The sequence below is a fragment of the Leucoraja erinacea genome, chromosome 20 (assembly GCF_028641065.1).
Source record: "Leucoraja erinacea ecotype New England chromosome 20, Leri_hhj_1, whole genome shotgun sequence".
Lineage (NCBI taxonomy): Eukaryota > Metazoa > Chordata > Chondrichthyes > Rajiformes > Rajidae > Leucoraja > Leucoraja erinaceus.
In genome coordinates, this window is record NC_073396.1 from 23,251,683 (window position 1) to 23,278,679 (window position 26,997).

At 43.7% G+C, this 26,997-nt stretch overlaps 1 protein-coding gene across 8 annotated transcripts in view; it reads left to right on the forward strand.

Moving 5' to 3' along the window:
• tsc2 (TSC complex subunit 2) overlaps positions 1–26,997 on the forward strand; it is a 92,443-nt gene that overhangs the window by 64,218 nt on the left and 1,228 nt on the right. For 7 of the 8 annotated variants that reach the window (XM_055651658.1, XM_055651659.1, XM_055651660.1 and 4 more), the window contains 12 exons: positions 1,391–1,636; positions 3,692–3,898; positions 4,746–4,814; positions 9,316–9,479; positions 10,732–11,237; positions 15,384–15,462; positions 16,860–16,946; positions 18,130–18,316; positions 20,024–20,163; positions 23,248–23,326; positions 24,332–24,423; positions 25,890–25,988. In XM_055651658.1, the coding sequence (XP_055507633.1) occupies positions 1,391–1,636; positions 3,692–3,898; positions 4,746–4,814; positions 9,316–9,479; positions 10,732–11,237; positions 15,384–15,462; positions 16,860–16,946; positions 18,130–18,316; positions 20,024–20,163; positions 23,248–23,326; positions 24,332–24,423; positions 25,890–25,988 (1,955 nt within the window). The remainder of the gene's footprint in view (positions 1–1,390; positions 1,637–3,691; positions 3,899–4,745; positions 4,815–9,315; positions 9,480–10,731; positions 11,238–15,383; positions 15,463–16,859; positions 16,947–18,129; positions 18,317–20,023; positions 20,164–23,247; positions 23,327–24,331; positions 24,424–25,889; positions 25,989–26,997) is intronic. The other variant, XM_055651662.1, reaches the window with a different exon arrangement.

Sequence of the window (26,997 nt, forward strand, 5' to 3'; positions counted from 1 at the left end):
ACAGTGCCAGAGATTCGATGTTCGATCCTGACCACGGGTGCTGTCTGTACAGTGTTTGTACTTTCTCCTCGTGACCTGTGTGGGTTTTCTCCAGGTTCTGCGGTTTCCTCCCACACTATAAAGACGTGCAGGTTTGTAGGTTAATTGGGTTTGGTAAAATTGTAAATTCCCCATAGTGTGTGTAGTATAGGGGATCGCTGGTCGACGCGGACTCGGTGGGCCGAAGGGCCTGTTTCCGTGCTGTATCTCTAAACTAAACTAGCACTTTCCTACACATTAGGGACAATTTTACCGAAGCAAATTAACCTAAAAACCTGTACCTCTTTGGAATGTGGGAGAAAACCAGAGCATTCGGAGAAAACCCACATGGTCACAGGGAGAACGTACAAACTCCGTACAGACAGCATCGGTAGTCAGGATCGAACCTGGGTCCATGGCGCCATAAGGCCGCAATTCTCCCGCTGCGGCATCGTGCCGCATTTATTGGGGTCATTGGAAAGTGTATTTTTGTTCAAGGCAGTACAGTCAAGTGAGATTGTAGGATTGTGAGACTTGAATAACAAACTCTGTGAAACACTTAATTTGGTTAAGAGAATCAGCCATATGCTGCCAAAATTCACAAACGATACCTGTGGGATAATTATGGAGTAAGCTAAGTTACAACTGAAATATTAAATTATTTAAAAAGTTTGAATCTGGATATTTACACATTTTAAGTTGGAATTTCATTGCTTAATGGAACACGTCTGCAAAATTAGTGCCAAGCTATATCTTTAAAACACATTCACAGAACAGCACAGGCTATTCGTCCCACAATTTCCAAACTGAACATAATGCCAAGGTAAACTAATCTCCTCTGTGTACAAAATCAAGACAGGAATAGATCGGGTAAACGCACTGATTCATTTGCCCAGAGCAGGGGAATTGAGGTGCAGAGGACATAGGTTTAAGGCGAAGGGGGAAAGATTTAATAGGAACCTGAGGGATAACTTTTTCAAGCAAAAGATGGTGGGTGTGTGGAACAAGCTGCCTGAGGAGATAGTTGAGGCAGGTACTATCGCAATATTTAAGAAACATTTAGACATGGATAGGACAGGTTTAGAGGGATATGGTTCAAACGCAAGCAGGTGGGACTAGTATAAATGGGACGTTGGGCGGTGTTGGCAAATTGGGCCAAAGGGCCTATTTCCATGCTGTATGACATTATGATTCTGCCTGCACATGATCCATATTCCCCCATTCCCTCCATATCTACGTGCTTATCCAAAAGCCTAACAAATGATATTTAAAGTTCTATTTAAATATCTAATACATCGTGGAGCTGTATGGTTCTATGGTTACACTACTATGCAATTGCTTTCTCTAAAGTTGGCTGCTTCTGTTTCTCCAGGTGGTCATGCTCTCCACAGCGATTCAGTTCAGAGTTTAAGTCCTCTGGTGTCGCCCTCGGAGTCCGAGATCTCTGCTCCCTCTGTGATGGCAGCTACAAAAGGATTGGAAAACCGCAAATCACTGCATCGGGATGCAGCCCCCTCTAGTGGCCAGCCTCTCTCACAGAAGGAAAAGGCCAACCTGGCTGAATATGCCTCAGTCCTGACTCAGGGATGGGCAGAAATATACATTCGCCGACCCTCGGGTACGATCATCGTATTGTGTTGTGCAGCCACGATTGTATGTGGATCTAATAAACCTTTATTGGTTATGAATTGAAAGAAGGTTGCTATCTTCAGAAATGGAGAACGACTTTGTCGGAGCAAGACAAGTGTTTTGATTGTTATTGAATCTCATTTTAGAGTCGTATGGCACAGAAACAAACTCCTTCGGCCCAATTTGCCCATGCCTGACCAAGTTGCCCTATTTACGCTAGTTCCACCTATCTAGGTTTGGCCCATATCCCGCTAAGCCTCTCTTCTTGTTGTGCCCCTCTTAGGGCAATCTAGGGTGACGCAGTGGTAGAGCTGCTGTCTTACAGCGCCAGAGACCTGGGTTCGATCCTGACCTGGGGTACTGTCTGTACGGAGTTTGTACATTCTCCGTGACCGCGTGGGTTTTCTCCGGGTGCTCCAGTTTTCTCCCAGGTGCAGGTTTGTAGGTAAATTGGCTTCTGTAAAATTGGCTCAAGTGTGTAGGATAGAACTAGTGTATGGGTAATCAATGGTCAGCGCAGACCCGGTGAGCCAAAAGGCCTGTATTAACGCTGTATTTCTAAACTAAGCTAAACAAATTATTTTGCCAGAAGCATAACTGGTAATCTCTACAACCATTTATAGCTGTTGCTTTAATACTGTTTCCAAGAAATTCACCCAAGGGCAAAGGCAAATGTAGTTTAGTTTAGTTTATTGCCACGTGTACCGAGGTACAGTGAAAAGTTCTTGTTGCTAACCAGTCTGCAGAAAACCTATACGTGCTTACAATCAAGCTGTCCACAGTGTATAGATACATGATAAAGAGAATGACCATTAGAGCAAGATAAAGTCCAGTAAAGTCTGATTAAAGATAATTGGAAGGTCTCCAATGAGGTTGATAGTAGCAAGACCACTATCAAGTGGTTGATAGGATAGTTAAGTTGCCTGATAATAACTTGGAAGAAACTGTCTCTGAATGCTTGCTTAATTGTATGCCTGACTTTTCAAACAACAGTAAAGTTAATCAAAAATATGGAGCAGGGTGTGATATTGCAATTGCCCCCAATTCTGTAGGTTAGCTGCCAAGAAAGTTATTAAAAAATACCCTCCACTTTTCCACGTTGCCCTCTATGAGAAATAGTGGTTTAGAAATGCAAGTGGCACTAAGTCAGGCCATGGAACCTTCCTGCTTCCTGTCTGTGTTTACAGGTCCACATGAGCAGCCTCCACCATAGCCAGAGAGAGATACAGCGTGGACACAGGTTCTTCGACCCATTGAGTGGGTACCGACCATTAACCACCCATTTACACCCACCCTACATTATTCAATTTTTTTACTCCACATGCTCATCAACTCCACCCAGAGTGTGCCACTCACCTACATTCAACGGTAATGTACAGAGGCCAATTAACCTACCAACGTGCACATCTTTGGGAAGTTGAAGGAACTCTGAGCACCCAGGGGAAAATCTCACGGTCACATGGAGAACGTGCAAGCTCCACAGAGCAACACTGACGGTCAGGATTGAACTTGGGTCTCTGGCAGTGCAAGGCAACAACTCTACCGGCTGTGCACCTTACTTCATCTTGTGCAACCTGAACAACTTTCTCCCTTGCGCATATTTTGTTGAAAACTAATAATTTTACTCTTAATTTCCTGGTTATTCCCGATTGTTGAGCAATTATGAATTGAAGGGAAAAAAAATACAAATTGCTGGGATAACTCAGCAGATCAGGCGGTATCTCTGGAGAACATGGATAGGCGGCCATTTGGCTCCCAGCCCCAAATGTCACCGAGTCTGAAGAAGGGTCCCAACCTGAAACGTTACCTATCTATGTTCTCCAGAGATGCTGCGTGACCCACTGTGTTACTCCAACACTTTCCGTCTACTTTGTAAACGAGCATCTGCGGTTCCTTGTGTCCACGTTAGAATTGAAGAACTTCAATTGAAATTAGAATTTTTTTTTTTTAATAAATCAATTCTGTTGCACATCCTAACAGGAAAGTAGGCAGCAAATTATCTTGTGACATCTGGTTTAATTGTACTTGCATTGGTACCTTGTAGGTAATGCAAGCTGGCTTCTGTGTCTGGAGAATCCACCAAGCCCATTTTCTTCAGAGATAAACAACATGCCCTTGCAAGAGCTGTCCACTATGCTGATGGCTGTAGAGAGAGTGACGGACTCACACCAGCAAGCACCTGGTCGATCAGAATCCATGCCCTGCCCCAGCTTAACAGCCAAGCCACCAATACTTCAGCGTTTCAATACAGGTGAGTATGTCCCATCTCTTTTCCTAAGCATGAGCTGAATCTTCATGTGCTGCTCCTGAAATTCATCTTGGAGCTGGGCGAGGCAGCAACTGCAGAGAAGGAAACGGCCAATGTTTCAAGACAATTAATTATCTTTCATAAAAATTGGGAATGATTAGAGATATTAGAATGCAGAGAAAATTGGGAGGATAGGTAAGAACGAGCAGGCAGATTTTTTGTAGGTGGGAGAGATTAAGTAACAAGAGGGGTAATGGTTCAAAAGTAGAAGTAAATGATGATGGAAAATAGAAAGTGAGACAAAAAAAATGACAAAAAAGTGCTGGAGTAACTGGAGAGACCAGGCAACATCTCAAGACCCGGGATCGATCCTGACTCCAGGTATTGCCTGTGCAGAGTTAGTATGTTTTCCCTGCGTTTTCTCCGGTTGCTCCGGTTTCCTCCGTCATTTCAAAAACTTGCAGATTTGTAGGTTAATTGGCTTTGGGAAGTTGTAAAATTGTTCCCAGTGCATAGGATGGTGTTAGTGTACGGGGTGATCGCTGGTCGGCACTGCTGTAATTTCTACATGGTGAAACCAAAATGTAAAAAAATGACCTTTATTAAAATCTGACAATGTGCACTTTAACCACATATGATTTTTTTCTATTACAAATCTCAAATTGTGGAGTACAGAGGCAAATAAATAAATAAATTATGGCTTTTTTGTCCCAAACATGGAGGGCACTGTAAATAGTCTTAGTAAGAGGGGTTGTGTATCTCTTGTCATTTGGGCCTTTGCATTTTGCATTCTGTTAAAAAGAATTTCTCCCATGCTTCACACGGCCATTGATTTCATTTCCCTTTGCAGTGGCTTCTTTCTCTTCTATGTGCCAGACAAGCTGTCGAGGAGAATTGCACAGGAGCATTTCCTGGGCAGGTACTTGCCAGCACCCTCAAAAACGCCCTTGAATCATTAGTATCCATGCATCCCGTGCTGTTTCATAGTTCTCTATGTGTGTGTGTGGCATATGTAGCTCTTTAATTAGCTGGAGTAGCATGGTATTCCAGTTGAAAGTGGCTGCTGCTTTGCAGCACAGTTCTGACAAGCTTACGGCGTTTAAACACTTGTCCATTTTTTTTTCTTGCAGTTTGCTTACTAACAAAAGGCTTAGTTTCATTATTATCTGGAAGTTGGACTTAATCAAGCATGCCCTTCCAAATGATTTTGAAGTAAATTGTTCTCCTTCATTATCTGCTGCAGTTTCCAACACTTAGTCTTGTGTGGTTATTTGGGGGTTCTCACATTCTCAAAGCCTTGCTGTGTATTCATTCCTTTATACTTCATAACTCCCAGTAGATGAAAACTTTGGTTTGTAAGAATGTAGAAAGAAAGAACTGCAGATACTGGCTAATGCATAGGAGAATACAGGATGCTGGAGGCATTGAGGACTCTCTAATTTTAAGTAACTTTTACTCACAATCTTCTCCCGTCTAAGTACTAAGGCAACCTTCTTCACTGTCCTTGCAGCACAAATTCTGGTATCATTCACAAATGTACTAAATTTGGCACATATTCTCATCCAAATCATTAATATATATATGATAATCAATGGAGGGCCCAGCACCGATCCCTGCGGTACACCACATGGTGGCAGGCGTCCAATATAATGATAAAGACTTGACCAGCAGCCTCTGACTCCTTTCTCCAAGCTAGTTTGGAATCCATTTGTCCAGCTCTCCCTGGATCCATGCGATTTAATCTTCCTATTATGCGGGACCTTGTCAAAAGCCTTGCTAACATCGATGAAGATATTGTCTACTGCCTCGCCCTCATCAATTCTCTTGGTGTTCTCTTCAAAAAACAATCAAATTTGTGAGACGTGTTTTCCCACATGCTCAGCTATGCTGACTATTCCTACTCAGACTTTGCCTTTCCAAATGCAGATAGATCCTGTTTGTTAGAATCCCCTACACTAACTTTCCCACTGCTGATGTGGGGCTCATTTCCCTGGCTTGGCCTGGCAGCCCTCGAGTCTGCTTCACATTGGATCATGGCTGATCTATTTTTCCCTGTAAACCCCATTTTCATGCTTGCTTGCTGTAACCTTTGATGCCCTTACTCATCAAGAACCTGTCAATCTCTGCTTTAAAAATACCCAATGTTTTGGCCTCCACCGTCATCTGCGGCAATGAGTTCCACAGATTCACCACCCTCTGGCTAAAGAAATTCCTCATCATCTCCATTCTAAATGACCGATGAAGACAAACGTGCCAAATACTGCCTTCACCACCCTGTCTGCCTGTGTACTTGTTGAAACAAAGAACTACAGATGCTAGTTTATACCAAAGATAGACACAATGTGCTGGACTAACTCAGCGGGTCAAGCAGCATCTCTGGTGAAAAAGGAAAGATCACCTTTCAGGTCGGGATCCTCCTTCAGACTTGGCTGAAGATGGATAGAATTGGTTGAGAGGGATATGGGCCAAACACAGGCAGGTGGGACGAATGTACATGGGATATGTTGGTCAGTGTGGGCAAGTTGGGCTGAAAGGCATGTTTCCACGCTGTATGACTCTAGGACACAGATGCTGCCTGACAATAGACAATAGATAATAGGTGCAGGAGTAGGCCATTTGGCCCTTTCGAGCCAGCACCACCATTCAATGTAATCATGGCTGATCATCCCCAATCAGTACCCCGTTCCTGCCTTCTCCCCATATGCCCTGACTCCGTAATATTTTTAAGAGCCCTATCTAGCTCTCTCTTGAAAGCATCCAGAGAAACTGCCCTCGGAGGCAGAGAATTCCACAAACTTGTAGTACAATTTCCTTATTTTGAGTAAAATATAGGAAGTAAATGAGAGGTTGGTGTATCAATTAACATTTACTTATTTAACAGAGATAGACCCAAAATACTGGAGTACCTCAACAGGGCAGGCAACATCTCTGGACAAAAGGAATGGGTGACTATTTAACCAGATGGTTAAATCATTACATTCCATGGAGTACAAGCCTAGTTTCAGTATTGACATTCTATTAGATTGATATTTTTAATAAGCTATTTGGAAGGGTAACAAGAATCTTGTTCTTCCAATCTCATACTTATGACAACACAGAAGGCCATTCAGGTCAACATGCACATTTAAAGGGAAGAACAGGATTAATCTGAAACATTGGGGCAGTATGGTAGCGCAGCGGTAGAGTTGCTGCCTTGCAGCTCTAGAGACCCGGGTTTGGTCCTGACTACGAATGCCGTCTGTACAGAGTTTATACGTTCTCCCCATGTCCGCATGGATGTTTCCCGGGTGCTCTCACACTCCAAAGGTGTGCAGGTTTGTAGGTTAATATATTTCAGGTAAAGATTGTATATTGTCCCTAGTGTGTAGGATAGTGTTAGTGTACGGGGATTGTTAGGTGGCGCAGACTCGGTGGACCAAAGGGCCTGTTTCTGCGGTGTATCTGTAAACTAAACAAAACTAAAAAAATCAAATCAGTTATGAAGTTAGGAAATACTTTTATTTTAAGCTGTTCGACGTGATCCAGCCTGTACTCAAAAGTTGTGTGAATTTAGAAGCCTGCCATCTGTTTAAAGGTGATTGTAGTTGGGGGTGGCACAGTGGTGCAGCTGGTAGTCCTGCTGCTTCAGTCATGATCATATTGAATGGCAGTGCTGGCTCAAAGGGCCGAATGGCCTACCCCTGCTCCTATGTGCTATGTTTCAAGCGCTAGAGCACCAGGTTTGATTCTAAACTCAGGTGCTGTCTGTGTGGCGTTTACATGTTCTCTCCATTTTCCTCTGGGTGCCCCGGTTTCCTCCTACATCCCAAAGACGTGTGAGTATGTAAGTTAATTGGCCCCCTTGCAAGTTGCCCCTAATGTGTTGAGAGTGGATGCGAAAGTGAGACGAGGGATCGAAGGTCGGCGTGGACTCAGGGGGCCAAAGGGCCTGTTTCCATGCTGCATCTTCCAGTTTAATAACAATTATAGAAATTTGAAGCTGTTTTGCAAGCAGGAATTGATACTAGATCTGTGGTTTAATTTTGAATATTAAGAGAAGTGGGGTGTTTATGGGTCAAGATCACTTATTGACGAACAGGCAGATATTGTCCCAGTGTGAAGGGAAATTATGTGTGTTTCCCTGAAGTATAATTTTTAAATTGAAGTAGTTCACTTGATTTGCCATGGGTCAAACAAACATTTCTCATCGTATTGTGTGATTGTAGTAATTCCCAATATAAACTAGTTTTGTTGGAAGTACTGCGACATTGAAAGTCCAGGGTCAAGGAGCATAGATGATAATCATATCATTTTGATTATTTTAATCTCCGGTGTTCCTTGTGTGTCAACCATCAAAAATGTATTTGCGCTTCCTTGCCAGTACTCCTAAAAATGCTAGAGGTTTAGTTAATCTGTGTAGGAAGGAACTGCAGATGCTGGTTTAAACCGAAGATAGACACAAAAAGCTGGAGTAACTCAGCGGGTCAGGCAGCATCTCTGGAGAGAAGGAATGGGTGACGTTTCGGGTCAAGACCGTTCTTCAGACTGATGTCAGGGGAGTGGGGTGAAAAAGGGTCTCGACCAGAAACATCAATCATTCCTTCTCTCCAGAGATGCTGTCTGTCCTGCTGAGTTACTTCAGCGTTTTGTGTCTATCTTTGGTTTAAACCAGCATCTGCAGTTCTTTCTTACGCCTTTCTGGATTATCCATTTTGCTGGACCAACAAACGTCACGGCCCTAGGGTGGGTTGGGGGGGGAGATACTGGCCCGCAATGCCGGCCACAGAGCTCGGTTATGTGAACGGATCTGCCGGCTTCGGCCGGGGTGGAGTTCCTCCTGAGCCCCGGCAGCAGACGGCAAAATCGACCCACCGATCGGCTGCAGAAGTTGGCTGTATGGCGGATCTGCCAGCTCCGGCTAGGCCGGAGTTCCTGAGCCCTGGTCAAAGAGGGAAAATTCAAATTCCTGATGAGGTTGATTAGATTAGATTAGATTAGGTTGAGACGGCTGTCTCACCTGGCACAGGCTCCACATTTTCGGGGGAACTTCCGGGGGGAGGGGGATCTTGTCCGTATTAAAGGAGGGACTGAAAAATCAGCGATGGACCTGTTTTATGCTGTGTTGAAACCAACCTTGAGAGGTTCAGATTAGATACATTGATAAACCGCAAAGGTCTGAGTTAAATGTCGGAATGATGAATAAACGTAGTGCTTTTCATGGCTGTGGCTGCAGTTCTGCTTATGTTAACATCAATGTTATGTTAACATCAATATTCTGAATGGATAAAACATGCGAAACCTCCTCAAATCATCCATCTCGAATAAGGGCTTGTCTGCTATGAAGTTTCCAATTTGCACCGCATTCATCTAAACTTAAGGAAATGTCGTTGTAGTGAGGAATGAGAAGGTGGATGTGTTCTGACGGTAAACCACATTTGTAGATTCGGTGGCTGTAGCGGAGGAAGGTGATGGACTGGGCATGCACTTGAAGGCCTGTGATTCTCCTGTGGAGTCTCACGAACTCGAGGACTTTGAGGCAATGGTTTCCGAGCCGATCTTCATGCCAGCAGAGAGCCAGGACATGATTACAGCATCATACAGCAGAGTAAGTTGCTCTATTTCCTTTGTTCTTCTGTCACTGTTTTCATAAAAATCTGTATGACTAGTGTAGTCATGTTCATAAGTTCTCGGAGTAGAATTAGGTCCTTTGGCCCATTGTCTACTCTGTCATTCTGATCTATCTTTCCCTCTCGCCCCATTCTCCTGCCTTCTCCTCATAACCCCAGACACCCAAGAACCTGTGAATCTCCGCCTTAAAAATACCCAGTGACTTCGCCTCCACAGCCATCTGTGGCAATGAATTCCACAGATTCACCTCACTATGACTAAAATAATTCCTCCTCGTCTTTCTAAAGGTACGTCCTTTTATTCTGAGGTTATGACCTCTGGTCTCTCCCACTAGTGGAAACATCATTTCCACATTCCCTATCCAGGACTTTCACTATTCGGTAAGTTTCAATGAGGTCCCACCTCATCTTTCTAAACTCCAGCGATTACAGGCCCAATGCTGTCAAACACTCAACATAGGTTAACCCAATGATCCTGGATTATTCTTAGTCCATGTACCTTATTGAACAAGAATGTAGATTTCCACCCTCCTCAGTAGTCCCAGGCACCCGTTCATTTGTTCTGAGCTGATTAACTGACTGGCACTTCACCTTCACTGTAGCGCAGCTGGTAGAACATCTGCCCCGCAGTGCCAGAGACCTGGGTTCGTGCCTGACTTTGGACGCCATCTGTGTGCAGTTTGCTCACTCTCCCCGTCATCGCATGGGTTTCCTCTGGGTGCTCCGGTTTCCTCCCCCATCCTCAAGACATGCGGGTTTATAGGTTAATTGGCCTCTGTACATTGCCTCTCATGTGGTAAGGGAGTGGATGAGAAAGTGGGATAGAACTAGTGTGAATGGGTGATCGATGGTTAATGTGGACACAGTAGGCAGAAGGGGTGGGGGGGGGGGAAGGGGCGAGATAGTGGGAAGAATGGGTGCACGCTGGGGTGGAGGGTTCACAAGACAATAGACAAATAGAAAGAGGGAGGGGAGAAAGGAAAGATAGGGTGTTAATTAAAACTGGAGAATTTAATGTTCATAGTGTTGGGCAAACAAGATAATACATTGGTACTTTCATCAGATGATTATAACGTCCTAAAATCTGCAAACTTTGTTAGGGAAACTGAAAGAAATATGAAATATGAAATCATATTTTTAGTGAATTTGGGTAAAATAAAACTAATTGCAAGAAGATAAATATGTAATGAATACTAAATTATTGAATGCCAATATTTTTTTGGGCTTCAGTCGTCATCAACGTCCAGTCAGGAGGAGGAAAAGACTCTTCAGGGAGAAGATCCAGGGATAATGGGCATTGCCTCTGATAAGGTTGTGCCATCTTCTTTGGCCATTGATCCATTGGAGGAAGAATTTGATTTCAACCACGCTCAAACTCTCAACAAGTCCAGCTCTTCCCCAGAGCTTCAGAACCTCCAAGAAATGGCGGAGGTAAATGGGAAAGAGGGACCCGCTGCGAAGCCAGCGACTGAGGCAAAGCCTAGGAGTCATGCTGAGAGTATTGAAGAGGAATGTCCTCCCAATGGCAGATTGGAAACCAGCGACGGTAGCAAGCAGGACACACTACCTCCGGCAGAAAAGAAGGAACCCCCTCTGTCTCCAAACCGCTACAGGCCCAGGGGCCACACCATTTCTGACTCTGCACCGTCAAGGAGAGGCCGGAGGTCACAGCGCAATGGGGTTCAGAACAGAGCGTCGGCCTCGAATGCGGAGAAGATTAGTGGAATAAACCCAAGGTAGGTAAAAACCTTCTTTGGATTCTGAAAGATGTCCCTTTAGAGCTTCATATCTGAGGAAGGATCACCAGAATGATCCCGGGGATGATTGGGTTAACATATGAAGAGCGTTTGATGGCTCTGGGCCGCTACTCGCTGGAGTTTAGGTAGATGAGGGGGGAGGATCTCATTGAAACCTACCGAATAATGAATGGTCTAGATGGGGTGAATGTGGAGAGGATGTTTCTAGTGGTGGGAGAGTCTAGGACCAGAGGGCACAGCTTCAGAATAAAAGAACGTACTTTAGAACAGAGATGAGGAGGAATTACCTTTACCAGAGGGTGGTGAATCTTTTGAATTCATTGCCACAGGCAGCAGTGGACGCCATCATTTGGTATTTTTAAAGCAGTGATGGATAGATTCTTGATTAGCCGGGCATCAAAGGTTACGGGGAGAAGGCAGGCGAATGGGGTCGAGAGGAAAAGATAGATCAGCTATGGTTGATTGTTGGAGCAGACTTGATGGGCCGAATGGCCTGATTCTCCTCCTATGTCTTATGGTTGTAAGTTATGTAGGGAATGATGCATTTTAATTAATGCATAGAACAGTACAATTAATAGACCATAGAAGAGTACAGTACAGCCCAGGAACGGGCCCTTCGGTCCACAATGTCTGTGCCAAATATGATGTCATGGTAAATTAATCTCTTAGCTGCTTGTGATCCATACCCCTTCATTCATTGCATATTGTTGTGCCTGTCCAAAAGCTTTATAATCACCAATATATTGGCACATACTTCGATTAATCATACGACAACAGTGACAAGTAGGCCAAGATAATGTTTTATTATTTATGTTTAATGTTTTATCTGTCATTCCTAACTGTCACTGTATGTCATGTTGTCACTTGCGGGTGGAGCACCAAGGCAAATTCCTTGTATGTGAATACTTGGCCAATAAACTTATTCATTCATTCATTCATTCATTCATTCATTCATTCATTCTTTCATGGGTACAAAACGTCTGCAAAACTTCACGCATTCATTTCTATATTCATTAATGTCCTATTAAATGTATTAATATAATGGCAAACAAAAATAAAATTTAAAGCCCATGCTTCATATGGTAAAAAGCGTACAGATACATCTGACTAACTATAAGTGTAGGAAGGAACTGCAGACGCTGGTTTCAACCGAAGATAGACATAAAAAGCTGAATAACTCAGCGGGACAAACAGCATCTCTGGAGAGAAGGAACAGGTGACGTTTCGGGTCGAGACCCTTCTTCAGACTAACTATAAAAGTCCCTGATATTGGCAGACATAGCCCCTCCCATTCCTTATTCATGCACTTCCCATCACTGATGATATCTGAAGATTTCAGATTTCATAAACACCTAACACCCAGCCTTAACTCATCACCAGCTCCCAGCTACCTCTTGTTTCTCAATTTGTACAAGTTTCAGATTGGCCTGGTTAAATGCAGGGAAAACAGATACCACAATCTTGCTGTAAGGTCGATTCTCAGTCATTGTTTCAGGATGAGCAGTATGCTTTGCTGCCTTGACCCTGAACTGAGTTACAAACCTCTGCCACCATTACCTTTATCTTGCCTGCTATTTGCTCCGTGGAAAGCATTTTATGGCAGGGTTTGGGAACAGTCAAGACCTCAGGAAATTGCAGAGAATTGTGGTCACAGCCCAGCCCATCACACAAACCAACCTCCCTTCCATTGACTTCTACGCTTCACGCTGCCTCGGCAAAGCCACCACCATAATCAAGGACCCGGACACTCCCTCTTCCCCCTCTCTCCCATCAAACAAGCGATACAGAGGTGTGAAAATGCACACATCCAGATTCAGTTACAGTTTCTTCCCAGCTGTCATCCTATCAACAACTAGAGAGTCGCCCGGCCTGAGCTACCATCTACCTCAATAGAGTTTATTAAATGGATGAGGGATCTCGGAGTCAAACTATTCTACTCCCACTGTTTATTCATGCATTTGATGCTCTGGTCTCAGTTAGTCAAGTTCTTGGTTACCTCTCTCAATGTCAGCTACTCTGAGTTGAAGCTGGTCCTTGACTGTTCTGGCAAGATACCATGGAAGGCCTGAATCCTTAGATACATTTTAATTATTTTCAGAGCTTAAAATAAAGATTAGAAAATATTCAAAAAAATTATTGAAATCCATTATATTTCTAAACATTTGGTCATAGCAATCTCCCCACGTCCTTTTGGGTTAAGGACCAAGAGATTGTGAAACAATAATTAAAACTTAATCAGGTTACCAGTTCTCGTGTGCTGTAAGATTTTTAAGGTAACTTGGAAGTCATTCTCTGGTGTTTTCTTATTGAATGAGTGACATTGCATGATTACATCGAGAAAGACTGTGAAACAGCAGGAGCAGCAGGGAATTACTGAGAACAGCTTTGGCATGGTCTAGTGTAATTAGTTCAGAGATGTAGCGTGGAAACAGGCCCTTCTGCCCACTGGGTCCATTGGTCACCTGCACACACTAGTCTATGTTCTCCCACTTTCTCATCCATTCCCTGCACTTTGGGGGCAATCTGCAGAGGACAATTAACCTACAAATTCACAAGTCTTTGGGACATGGGAGGCAAACCGGAGGAAACCTACGCAATTACAGGGAGAGCATGCAAACTCCACACAGACACAACATCAGGATTGAACTCAGGTCTATGGCACGGTGAGGCAGCAGCTCTACCAGCTGCACCAGTGAGCCATAATAATTTCATTAACAATGTAAATTATACAGTTTCATTCAACAGATATAATGGATGCAAATAAACTAAAATCATTAAGCACTTGATTTACTTCTCTTCATTTTAATTTGGATCACTCGCCCTCTTCCAATGAAGTCGAGAGGCCAAATATGAAGTGAATCCAACTTCTTGCCTTGTATTAAAATTACCACTGAATTGAGGAGTACATGTAGGGTGAAAGGAGAGAGCAGTCTGTACTCTGTTGCCAAAGTGGGTAAGTGCAGAAATCGGAACCTGCTAATCCATACACTCACGGCCACCAGGTCTTGATGGAAATGCTGGTTAGTTGTTGGTGTAACCTGGTCCATTCTCTCCCCTGGTCGGATTTGGAACAGCTCCATCCAAGACTGCAAGAAATTGCAAGAAATCATGGGCACAGTCCAGACCATCACACAAACCAACCTTCCTTCCATTGACTCCATTTACACCTCACGCTGCCTCGGCAAGGCCACCAGCACAATCAAGGACAAGTCGCACCCCCGCCATTCCCTCTTCTCCCATCTCCCATCGGGCAGAAGGTATAGAAGTATGAAACACACACCTCCAGATTCAGGGTCTGTTTCTTCCCAGCTGTTATCAGGCAATTGAACCATCCTACCAACAACTAAAGAGCAGTCCTGAGCTACTATCTACCTCATTTGGAGACCCTCAGACTATCTTTAATCTGACTTTATCTTGCACTAAACATTATTCACGTTATTCCCTTTATCATGTATCTGTGGATAGCTTGATTGTAATCATGTATTGGCTTTGCGCTGACTGTTTCACACGCAACAAACACTTTTCACTGTACCTCGGTACACATGACAATAAACTAAACTCAACTCATAAATTGGGAGGCTTAGGTAGGATAGTAAGAACCTTTGCTCTCAGGGTGGAAATGTCAACGACTGTAGATGGTACCTTTAAAGCGAGGGGGGCAAAGTTCAATGGCGAGGTGTGAGGCAAGTTTTTTACGCACAGGTGTTGGATGTTTGGAACACGCTGCCATTTCCACCCTGGGAGAAAAGGTTCTGTGTCTACCCTATCTAAGCCTCTCAATTTTATCCACTGCAAGTTGTTTGGTCTGGTGGTGGAGGCAGATACAATAGTGGCAGTAAGAGGCTTTTACATAGGCTCATGGATATGCAGAGAATGGAGGGATATGGATCACGTAGTCAGAGGAGATTAGTTTATCTTGGCATCATGTTCGGCACAGACATTGTGGGCTGAAGGGCCTTCTCCTGTGCTGTGCTGTTCTATGTTCCTGTGCTGAAAAACAACCCTCTGTTCTTGGTAATTGAGGAATCTCTCACCATGTGCTTGACTTATTTGAAATAACTTTAAAATAAACCTCAACTTACTCGAAGAATGTGGAAAGAAAAATGTTTCTTTTTTCCCTCCCAGTTTTGTGTTTCTTCAGTTATATCATTCGCCTTTCTTTGGTAGTGAGTCAAACAAGCCACTTCTCATTCCTAAGAATGAGGTAAGTAGTTTTAAATCATTAGTGCATCTAAAATGTTGCTATAAGTGACGGGCGGAATTGAGGTATATAAAATAAGTTAATTGTTCGGATGGCAGCAGAGGTAATACATAAAGCTACTCACAGTGAGTGGAAGGACATTAATGGCAAATGTTACAATCTGGAGCACACTGCTTGATAGAAGCTTATGACAGAGTGATCGATGCGTACGGATGCGATCAAACCACGGATGAACAAAGGAGGTGGACTGACTGAACTTTGTTGCCTTCCACCACAGTGAAGAATGCTGTGGGGGATGTTTGTGTTAAATTCTATTGTGTATTGTGTGTTCTTTTTAAGTGTATCATTGCTGGTAAATTCATTTCACTGCACCTTCGGGTGAAAGTGACGAATAAAATTGACTTTGATATTGTATTTGTGAAGGGAAGTAGTTCAAAGCCTGTAAGGAAAGAGTAAGACAAGTTGGCCAGCTCTTTTGAAGTACAGGCATGGGTATGATGAAATGAATGGATTCCCTCCTGTACATCTTCACATTGATTTGTCCTTGGTGTGTGAGAAACAAATAATCTTACTTAAGTCCCTGCAATCCTCATGTTTTGGTTGATTAGCATCATAGTGTCATACCACATGAAAACAGGCCCTTCGGCCCAAGTCGTCCATGCCAACCAAGATGCACCGTCTAAGCTAGGCCCTTTGGCCTGCGTTTGGCCTATATCCCTAAACTTTTCCAACCCGTGGTGATTAGATAGATTAACGGAATTGATTGAAAGATACAGAATGGAAACAGCCCATTCGGCCCGTTTCCACGTTGCCTAGCAATCACCCATTCACCCGAGTTTAGTGTTATCCCTCTTTTATTGTAATTGAAACAAAATCTACGATCCAGTTCATAATTAGGCCATTCGGCCCATCGTGTCTACTCCGCCATTCAATCATGGCTGATCTATCTTTCCCTCTCAACCCCATTCTCCTGCCTTCTCCCCATAAACTTTGGAGGCCTAACTAATCAGGAATCTGTCAATCTCCGCCTTAAAAATACGCAATGACTTGGCCTCCACAGCGATTTGTGGCAATGAATCCCAGATTCACCACCCTCTTGACTAAAGAAATCCTCCTCATCTCCTTTCTAAATGTGCGCCCTTTTATTCTGAGACTGTGTCCTCTGGTCCCAGACTCTCCCACTAGTGGAAACATCCTCTCCACATCCATTCTATCCAAGATGAGTTACTAGTTCATGTCTCTGCTTCTGAAAGGCCGTGTGTCTGGATAAGTGTGTGACCTTACAAAATATTTGCTGCAAGTCCAGTGAAAATGTTAATAGTTTCTCCTTGATTATGGTTGAGAAACATGACATGTATTGCAAGTGATAAGTCATTAACAGGCAGCTTTGTTAATCATAGATTACAGACCGCGCCATTAAAGTCCTTGATCAGATGCCACCTTACGATACACACAAGATTGGAGTGGTGTATGTTGGGGAAGGACAGGTACGAATATCTTCTACATCAGTAAACTGATATACTGACCAGCTCTAATTAACCTACCTTGTACTCAAACAACAGCCTCGTGTATGACCACTGGCCTACCTTGCTGAGATTGCTAACTTGTTCCTCCCTAGTTAAGGTTTAGAATTTAGTTTTAGAGATAGAGCATGGAAACACACCCTTCGGCTCACTGAGCCCACTCAAACCATTATTCACCAATTCACACTCGCTCTATGTTATCTCACTTTTACATCCACTAGCTACACACTATGGGGCTATTTGCAGAAGCCAATCAGCCTACAAACACCCACGTTTTTGAGATGTTGTGAGGAAACCCATGCGGTCACAGGGAGAAACTCACGTGCAAACTCCGCAGACAGCACCCGTAGTCAGGTTCAAACCTGTAGTCTCTGGCCGGTTGTACCCTTTATCCTTTATCTGTACATTGTGGACAGCTTGATTGTAATCATGTATAATCTTTTCTTTGACTGGATAGCACACAACAAAATAGCTCCCTCTCCATCCCCACCTCTCCTTCCTTGCTCCCCCTCCTTCCCCTTCCTCCCCATCCTTCCCCTTCCTCCCCCCTCTCCTTCTCCCGTCCCTCGCCTTTCCCATCCCTCGCCTTCCCCATCCCTCTCCTTCTCCTTCCCTTCCTCCCCTCCCTCGAATTATGCAAAGTAACAACCTGCAAAATATGTGTCCATCCAAATCCCGATTGTCGGTGGGATTCTTGTGTGCGAGTTAATTTGGAATTGTTCCAATGAGGGCTGAAAGATGGGATATTTATCTAAAAGCTGCATTGTCGTATTAACCCATTTGGATTAAGTTTCTAGCATCTTAATTAATGTTCAGTGAAGCTTTGTAGTATTGCACTTTCCTCAAAATAAAATAAGAACATAAAAATATCTCATCCAGAATCTTCAACCAGAGGGGGTGGATCATGGTGGTGCATCTGGTAGAGCTGCAGCCTCACAGCTCCAGAGACCCAGGTTCGATCCTGACTTTGAGAGAGAGGGGGGTCAAGGAGAGGGAGGGGGGAAGGGAAAGGGAAGGAAGGGAAGTATCCATGCTGTATCGTTAAAGTACAAAAACTAAGCAAGCCAGTGCATTTTCAATAAATATAAGCAAATCTTCAGCTTGTTCAGAGAGCTTCTGAAGTAATTTTAATTTTGTTTTGTTTCAGACTAATAATGAAGTTGAAATTCTGTCCAATGCATATGGATCGTCGAGGTATGCACAGTTCCTCACTGGCCTTGGTAAATTGATCTATCTTCAAGACTGCAACCCAGAACAAATATTCCTTGGTGGGCTTGACACTTACGGTGATGATGGGCAGTTTACTTACTGCTGGCATGACGACATCATGCAAGGTGGGTGATTGTAACCTGCCGTAGATCCGTATTCTTGCTGAAAATGGGCATGGAAGATAAATAGGGTGACACGGGTGGCGCAACAGTGGAGTTGCTGCCTTATAGCGTCAGAGACCCGGGGTGCTGTCTGTACGGAGTTTGTACGTTCTCCCCGTGACCGCGTGGGTTTTCTCCGAGATCTTCGGTTTCCTCACACACTCCAAAGACGTACAGGTCTGTAGGTTAATTGGCTTGGTATAAATATAAAATTGTCCATAGTGTGTGTAGGATAGTGTTAATGTGCAGGGATCGCTGGCTGGTGTGGACTTGGTGACCCAAAGGGCCTGTTTCCGCGCAGTATCTCTAAACTAAACCAAAGGGTCTCGACCCGAAATGTTACCTGGTCCTTTTCTCCAGAGATGCTGTCTGACCCGCTGAGTTACTGCAGCTTTTTGTGTCTATCTTCGGTTTAAACCAGCATCTGCAGTTCTTTCCTCCACATTCTCGCTGATCTACATTTTATGTAGATGTGCAGAGGAAAACTCAAATACTTTATCACCCTCTTGCTGCATCCTTTGACAACCCTCGTCACTGTCCCTAAGTCTGTCAACTTTTATTTAATCTGCAAAATTACTCATCATCACATCTACAATGTTCATCGAACAGCACAGCAAAGGAAGGGGCCTTTGGTCCACAATGTTCATAAACTCATAAATCATAGGAGCAGTAGTAGACCATTCGGCCCTTCGAGTCTACTTTGCCATTCAATCGTGGCTGATTTTTACAGAGGGTGTTGGAAGCCTGAGAAGAGCTGCCTGGGCTGGTAGTTGAGACAAATACAATAGTGGCAGCGAAGAGGCTCTTAGATAGGCAAGTAGATATGAAGGGATTGGAGGGATGTATATCACGTGCAGGCAGATGAGATTAGCGTCATGTTCGGTACAGATATTGTGGACTAAAGAAGCCTGTTCCTGTGCTGTACTGTTCATAAGTTATAGGAGCAGAATTAGGCCATTCAGCCCATCATGTCTACTCTGCCATTCAATTATGGCTGATCTATCTTTCCTTCTCCTGCCTTCTCCCCATAACATTTGACACCCTTACTAATCAAGAATCTGTCAATACCTCAAAAATACCCAGACATGGCTTCCACAGTCGTTTGTGGCAACAAATTCCACAGATTCACCACCCTCTATGAAATTCCGCCACATCTCCTTTCTAAAGCTACGTCCTTTGTTTGGGCAATGTTTGTGCCGAACATGATGCCAAGTTATACTGATCTCATCTGCCTGTATATGATCCATATCACTCTATTCCTTGCACTTCCATGTGCCTATTTAAAACCCTCTTAAAAGCCACTACCATATCTGCCTTCACCACCATCCCTGGCAGCATGTTCTAGGCCCGTACCACTCTCTGTGTAAAATAACATATTTCCCCACACATCTCCATTAAACTATCCCCTCTCACCTTACAGCTATGCCATCCAGTGGTGGACATTTCCACCCTGGGCCAAAAGGTTCTGACTGTAACCCATTTATCTCACTACTGATTTTCTTTTCCAATGATTTTATTGGGAGATGATTTGTAAAATGCACCTTATCTTGTAGCCATTGAACATGCATTTCCAAAATTCAAATCGCCCAGTTTGCAAAGTCAGCAATCTTCCGGTCTCCCATCCTTGGTCCGTGCAGTGACAAACTCTCATTTTCTCCAATCCCTTTAAAGCAATCTTTCACATCGCGACCCTGATGCCGAACAAAGAATCAGATCGAGCCTGTTGCAACAAGAAAAGGCACATTGGAAATGACTATGTGGTGGTTATATACAAGGACACTGAAGAGGAGTACAAACTGGGAACTATAAAGGTAAATTTGAATCGCTTTTTTGTTGTTTTGCCACCTCCTTCCCCATTTCCCTGTTTCTCACCCTCTCTCTTTCCTGCCATTCACATCCCTGTTACCTGCTCTCTTCTCTCCCCTTCAAATATAGGGCGGTACAGTGGCGAGCGCAGTAGAGCCGCTGCCTCACACCCGTCAGAGACCCGTGTGACCTCGGGTTGCTGGCTGTGTGGAGTTTGCACGTTCTCCCTGTGAGCTTATGCATTTTCTCTAGTTTCCTCCCACATCACAAAAGACTTGCGAATTTGTAGGTTAATTGGCACTCAGTAAATTGCCCCATATATGTAGAAAACGTACGTGAAAGTGAGATAACATAGAACTAGTATGGACAGGCGATCAACGGTCAGTGTGGATTAATTGTTTAGTTAAACTAAACTAAACACCAAGTTACTGAATTCTTCTGTTTGGGATTTGAGTCCAAGGTTAATTTAAGAGGTTTTGTGTGGTTGGCTTTCTCTGAGTGTAATAAATGTATGGGGTTATTTTTGTTTGAAGATCATAAAGAGTTTAATAGGTTTAAAGTGTTTTTTCTGAGATGTTGCGTTAAGTTAAGTTTTTTATGTCTTGGGTGCTTTATTAGTTTTGCATTCTTTCTGGTCTGAGTTGCTGTATTTATTTTGGGTGTTTTATGGGTCTGAGGTGCTTCATTAGTTTTTGTTTGTGGTGCTGTATTAGCTTGAGCTGTTGTGTTTGAGGAGTCATGTCTTTGATGTGCTTCATGCTTATAAAGAGCAGTATTGGTTTGTGTAGATGATGTCTTTCATCCATTGATTTTTATGGGTCCAATGTGTGGTACTTTAGGATGGTTTAGGCTTCAGGGTGTTGCAGTTTGAAGTGTTCCAAGCTTTGGAGTTGCTGTAATAGTTTGGCATTCACTGTGTCTTAAGTACTAAGTGGTTTTGATGTACACTATTGATCTCGGGTGTGTTTGCCACCAGGGGCGCCAAACGATTGGCAGCTACACCAACAGTCGTGTTTTTCATCTTTTTTTATATTTTTAGTGTGTGTTAAAAATTCATGTAAATGTTCTTCAGTTTGTTTTATGTGGGGTGAGAGGGAGGGGGAACATTTTATTTTCAGTTTCTTACCTTGCCGGAGATGCGATTAATTTTCGTATCGCATTCTCCGGTCGCTCTGCGGCCTACCACCGATGGAGCCTCCTCGGACTGACATTCGGCCCCCGCAGGAGTGGACATCATCGGAGTCGATCCCTTGCCTGTGATCACTCAAACCGCATCCTGCGGACATTACATCGGGAGCTCGCATTCTCGGGAGAGGCCGTGGATGTCGGGAGCTCCAATGTCGTGGAAGGTTCGACCAGCCCCGACCCGGGGTTCAATCGCCCGGCACGGGGGAGCTAACACCCCCCCGATCGCCTCGATGCGGAGGGCCCAAACGCCGCCGGCTACAGGAATCAAGATTGTCCCGTCAATGGAGGGCTCAAGGCCCCCGACCGCGAGAATGAAAGGGAAGAGATTGAACTTTTTTTCACCTTCCAACACAGAGAGGATTGTGGAGGAGTCACTGTGATGGATGTTTATGTCAAAATGTGTTTTGTGTGTTCTGTTGCTTTTTATTTGGATGACTGACCTGGCAAATGAAATTCCTCATATGTTCCAAAACATACTTGGCTAATAAATTATTATTGTGATTGTTATTGGCTTTGCAATGACATTGTGGTGTAATGGGTCTGAGGTGCAGTATTTGGAGCAAATCATTCCTTAGTTAGGTTCAGGTTTATTATTGTCACATGTACTGGTGTACAGTGGAAGGCTTTGCTTTGCATGCTCTCCAATCAGATCAGACATACTATGCTGAAATACAAAAGAGTCAAACTTAAGCACAACAGATAGAGCAATGAGGAAGATACAGAGTGCAGAATATAGTTCTCAGCATTGTAGCATATCAATTGCAGAGACAAAGTCCAATGTCTGCAATGGGGCAGCAGTGAATTAGGCAGTACCATAACTTATGGAAGGACCGTTCAGAAGCCTGAAAACAGAGGGGGAAGAAGCTGTTTCCAATTCTAGTGTTGAATGCTTTCAAGCTTCTGTACCTTCCGCCAGACGGGAATGGGGAGAAGAAGGAATGACTGGGGTGGGACAAGACTTTGATTATGTTGGCTGCTTTTCTGAGGCCTCGTGAGGTACAAATGGAGTCGATGGTGAGAAGTCTGGTCTGTGTGCTAGACTGGGCTACATCCACAACTCTGCAATTTTGTTTGCGTTCTTGGATAGAGCTGTTCCCAAACCAAGCTGTGATGCAACCTGACCGTCTGCTTTCCATGGTGCATTTGTGGTAGTTTGTAAGTCACTGGAGACATGCCGAATTTCCCGAGTCTCTTCAGGAAGTAGAAACATCGGTGTGCCTTCTTGACTGTCTCATCAGCGTGGTTGGTCCACGACAGATTGTTGGTAATATTAATGCCATTGTGGCATATTGGGGCATATAATCTGTTGGTGTGTAATTTTTAGTTTAGTTTAGAGAAGCAGCGTGGAAACAGGCCATTTGGCCCTCCAAGTCCACGCCGACCAACGATCACCTAGTTCTACCCTAAACATGAGGGTCAATTTACAGAAGCCAATTAACCTACAAACCTGCAAATCTTTGGAATGTGGGAGGAAACCGGAGCACCCGGAGAAAATCCACGCGGACACAGGGAGAACGTGCAAACTCTGTATAGACAGCAGCCATAGTCAAGATCGAACCCAGGTCTCTGGCGCTCAAAAGCAGCAACTCTACCGCTACTCCACTGTACCGCCGAATTTTATGAATATTTTTTGTTATGTTTGCAGAATTTGGCTATAACTGGACTAATACTGTTATCAACCTTCCCAATGAATCTTGGAGAGGGAACCGTGACATTATTTTCTGCCTGCATTTACTTGCATTACTTGCTCCACATTAGATTTGCAGCGTTTTAAGTTCCCAACTTTACTAGCAGCTCTAAGCTGAACACCGTGTGGATTGTGAGGAAAATGCAGAGGAACTTTTTTGAGAAACCTATTGTTTGATCACTGTCGGTTTTTATTTTACTGTTTATTTTAATAGGGCCAGTTTAACTTTGTGGAAATAATAATTAAACCTCTGGACTTTGAAAGCAACCTGGTAACACTACAAGCACGCCAAGGTGAGTGGAGGCTTAATGTGCAACGGATTTCCTCAAAGTACAAATGTTTGCTGTTGTTGTTTTTAAGTGGGCTACAAGTGTATAATGTTCTCTTGCACACAGCTTACTACCAGTCTCTAAAGTCTGGCATTACTTGGTTTACCCTTCCTTTTAAATACATAGAATATAGTACAGCACAGGAACATGCCCTTCATCCCACATTGTCCGTTAATCTCATCTGCTGCATGTGATCCATATGCCTCCATTCCCAGCATATCCACTTGCCTATCTAAAAGCCTCTTAAATGCCGCTATTGTATCTGAACAAACCACCCCTGGCAGCTCTTTCCAGGGATTCACCACCCTCTGTTTAAAACAAAAACGCAGTGCACATCTTCTGTAAACGTTCTCCCTCTGACCTTAAAGCTATGCCCCCTAATATTTAACATTTCTACCATTCCAAAAAGGTTCTGTCTGTCTACCCTATCCAGGCCTCTCCTAATTTTATATACTTCTATCAGGTCTCTCCTCAACCTCTAGCGTTCCAGAGAAAAAAATCCAACCTCTCCTTGTAGGTAATACAATCTAATCCAGGCAGCATTCTGGTAAACCTGCACTCTCTTCAAAGCCTCCACATCCTTCCTCTAATCGTGCCACCAGAACTGCACATGGTACTCCAAATGCGCCCAAACCAAAGTCTTCCCGAGCTGCAAAATATTTGTGATTATCTATTTAAATTCAAGATATCTCAAATGCTTAAATGTTACTTTATCAAACATAGTAAATCGAATCCTCATTCAGGGAATCATTTATAGAGGCATACTGAGTGGAAACAGCCACTTTGGACCAACTTGCCCACACCGAGTGAAATGTCCCAACTACACTAGCCCCATCTGCCGGCGTTTGGCCCATATCTCTCTAAACCTATCCTATCCGTGTACCTAACCAAATGTTTTTTAAACATTTGCTTGAGTATTAAAGATTAATATTTGTATGTGTGGTTTACTGATGTGTTTTCTTCTTGTAGATATGGAGGGGCTAGTTGACACAAGTGTGGCTAGGATTGTGTCCGACAAGAACCTCCCTCTCTTGGTGCGTCAAATGGCTTTACATGCAAATGTAAGTGTATTTTATTTTTCTGTTCATTTTAATAGGGTCATTGTAATGGTTCATTCAGCTCTTTAGGAGAAGGATATCACTTGTTTCGTCTGGAGAAGGATCCCGACCCGAAACGTAATCTGTTTTCTCACTTCCATTGATGCTGCCTGACTTGCTGAGTTCCTTCAGGGATCGAACCTGGATGTCTACCGTTGCAACCACTGTGCCACCATAATTATCCCAAGCTTCACGAGAATCAGTTTCGATCACTGCTGAGCTGTTAATCTTTACAGCTATAGGTGTCTTCATGAGGCCATCACTTTTAGAGGCTGCCACATCAAGACCAAGTCAACGTGATGCATAGCTTTGATGATCATTTCCATTGGGATAAAGGTATAAGAGTCTGAAAACCGTGACCTCCAGGTTCATGAACAGCTTCTTTCCAAAAACCATCAGGCTCTCAAACATGACAAACACCAACTGAACTACAATCTATTGTGGTTTTACTAGGAACTTTTGGATTTTGTTTTGCACTAATTTTGTTTTATTTCTTTTTCCTTTTTTTGATTATAAATTCATGTTATAGAAGTAGAATTAGGCTATTCGGCCCATTGTCTACTCATTCTAGCCCATTCAATTGTGGCTGATCTATCATTCCATCTTATCCCCATTCTCCTGCCTTCTACCCATAACCCCTGACACCCTTACTAATCAAGAATCTGCCAATCTACGCCTTAAAAATATCAAATGACTTGGCCTCCACAGCCGTCTGTGGCAATGAGTTCCACAGATTTACCAACCTCTGACTAAATAAATTGCTCTTCATCTCCTTTATGAAGCTATGTCCTTTTATTCTGTGGCTATGGCCTCTGGTCCTAGACTCTTCCACTAGTGGAAATATCCTCTCCACACCCACTCTACCTAGTCCTTTCACTATTGAGTAAGTTTCAATGAGGTGTTCCCTCATCCTTCCAAACTCTAGCAAGTACAGGCCCAGCGTCATCAAACGCTCATTATAGGTTAATGTACCGAACGTGCATCCAGAGTGGAGAAGCCGCCTGGTTTTGAGGAATTTTACACTTTGAAGTTGGGTTAAGATATGTCTTTTATCGTTACCTTTCCTTACTGTCCCATTACAACCATTACAACCCACATCTCGGTAGAGTTGTCGACAGTAGTCATGGTCTGTGATTGGAGATGGTGTACTCAGACCCCACCCATTTTCAAGGGAGACAACCCTCCTATTAATCTTTGACTTTAGTTTAGTTTAGAAATACAGCATGGAAACAGGCCTTTCGGCCCATTGAGTCTGCGACGACCAGCGATCACCTGTACACTTTATTATGTTATCTATGATTACTGTGTTTACTGACCAGTTCTGCTGTTGCAAAAAATAATTTAATTGTTCCTTTTACGGTACATATGACGATTAAACACTTTTGACTTTTTACTAATTACTATATATGCTTTATGTTCCTTTGTTGCAGATGGCTTCTCTTGTACACCACAAAAGTGCAGTTCCTTCAGAAGCCTACGCAAGCAAGTGGCTAGCGAGGCTACGCCAGATCAAACGTATTCGATCCAAGGTATTGATAACTGGGTTCCCGGACATGAACGTAAAATTGAAGTTCAGGAGAAACATCCTGATCCGAAATGCTTAAAGTGTGGAATTTGCCATGGCAGAGAAAAGGGAGGCAGATTGGCGGGGAGGTTATACAAACACGCAGACAATTCAGCTCATGGAGGGTGGGGCACGATCTCTGGCATACACCTTCAGGGGTAATTAGCTAGTTTTTTGTTATAAATGTTCCCGATCATTCCTCCTTCTTCCTCCTCTAATCTGGCCGAAGATACAGAAGCTTGAAAGCACATCAGACTTGGGAACAGCTTCTTTCCCTCTGTCATCAGACTTGTGAAAGGTCCTTCCATGAACTAGGGTTATGCCCGATTCACCTCTACCCCATTGCGGGCATTGGACTTTGTCTATGGAACACGCATGGTGGTGCAACAGTAGAATTGTGGTCTAAACAGCGGCAGAGACCCGGGTTCGATCATAGCTATGGGTGCTTGTCTGCACGGAGTTTGTACGTTCCCGTGAACTGCTTAGGTTTTCTCCGAGAACTTTGGTTTCCTCCTATACTCCAAAGACGCACAGGTTTGTAGGTTAATCAGCTTGGTATAAATGTAAAAAATGTCCCTAGTGTAGTTTAATTGTGCAGGGATTGCTGGTCAGTACAAACTCGGTGAGCCGCAGGGCCTGTTTCCGCACTGTATCTGTAAATTACACTAAATTAAATTGCTGCTTTACAGCGCCAGAGTCCTGGGTTCGACCCTGATTATGGGTGCTGTCTGTACGGAGTTTATACGTTCTCCCTGTGACTGTGTAGGTTTTCCCCGAGTGCTCCGGTTTCCTCCCACACTACAAGACATACAGATTTGTAGGTTAATTGACCAGTAAATATTGTAAATTGTCCCTTGTGTGTAGGATAGTGCTAATGTACAAGGGTCGCTGGTCATTGCGGACCTGGTGGGCCAAAGGGCCTGTTTCCACATGTATTTCTAAACTAAAACTGATGCCCTACAATGCTGAGAACT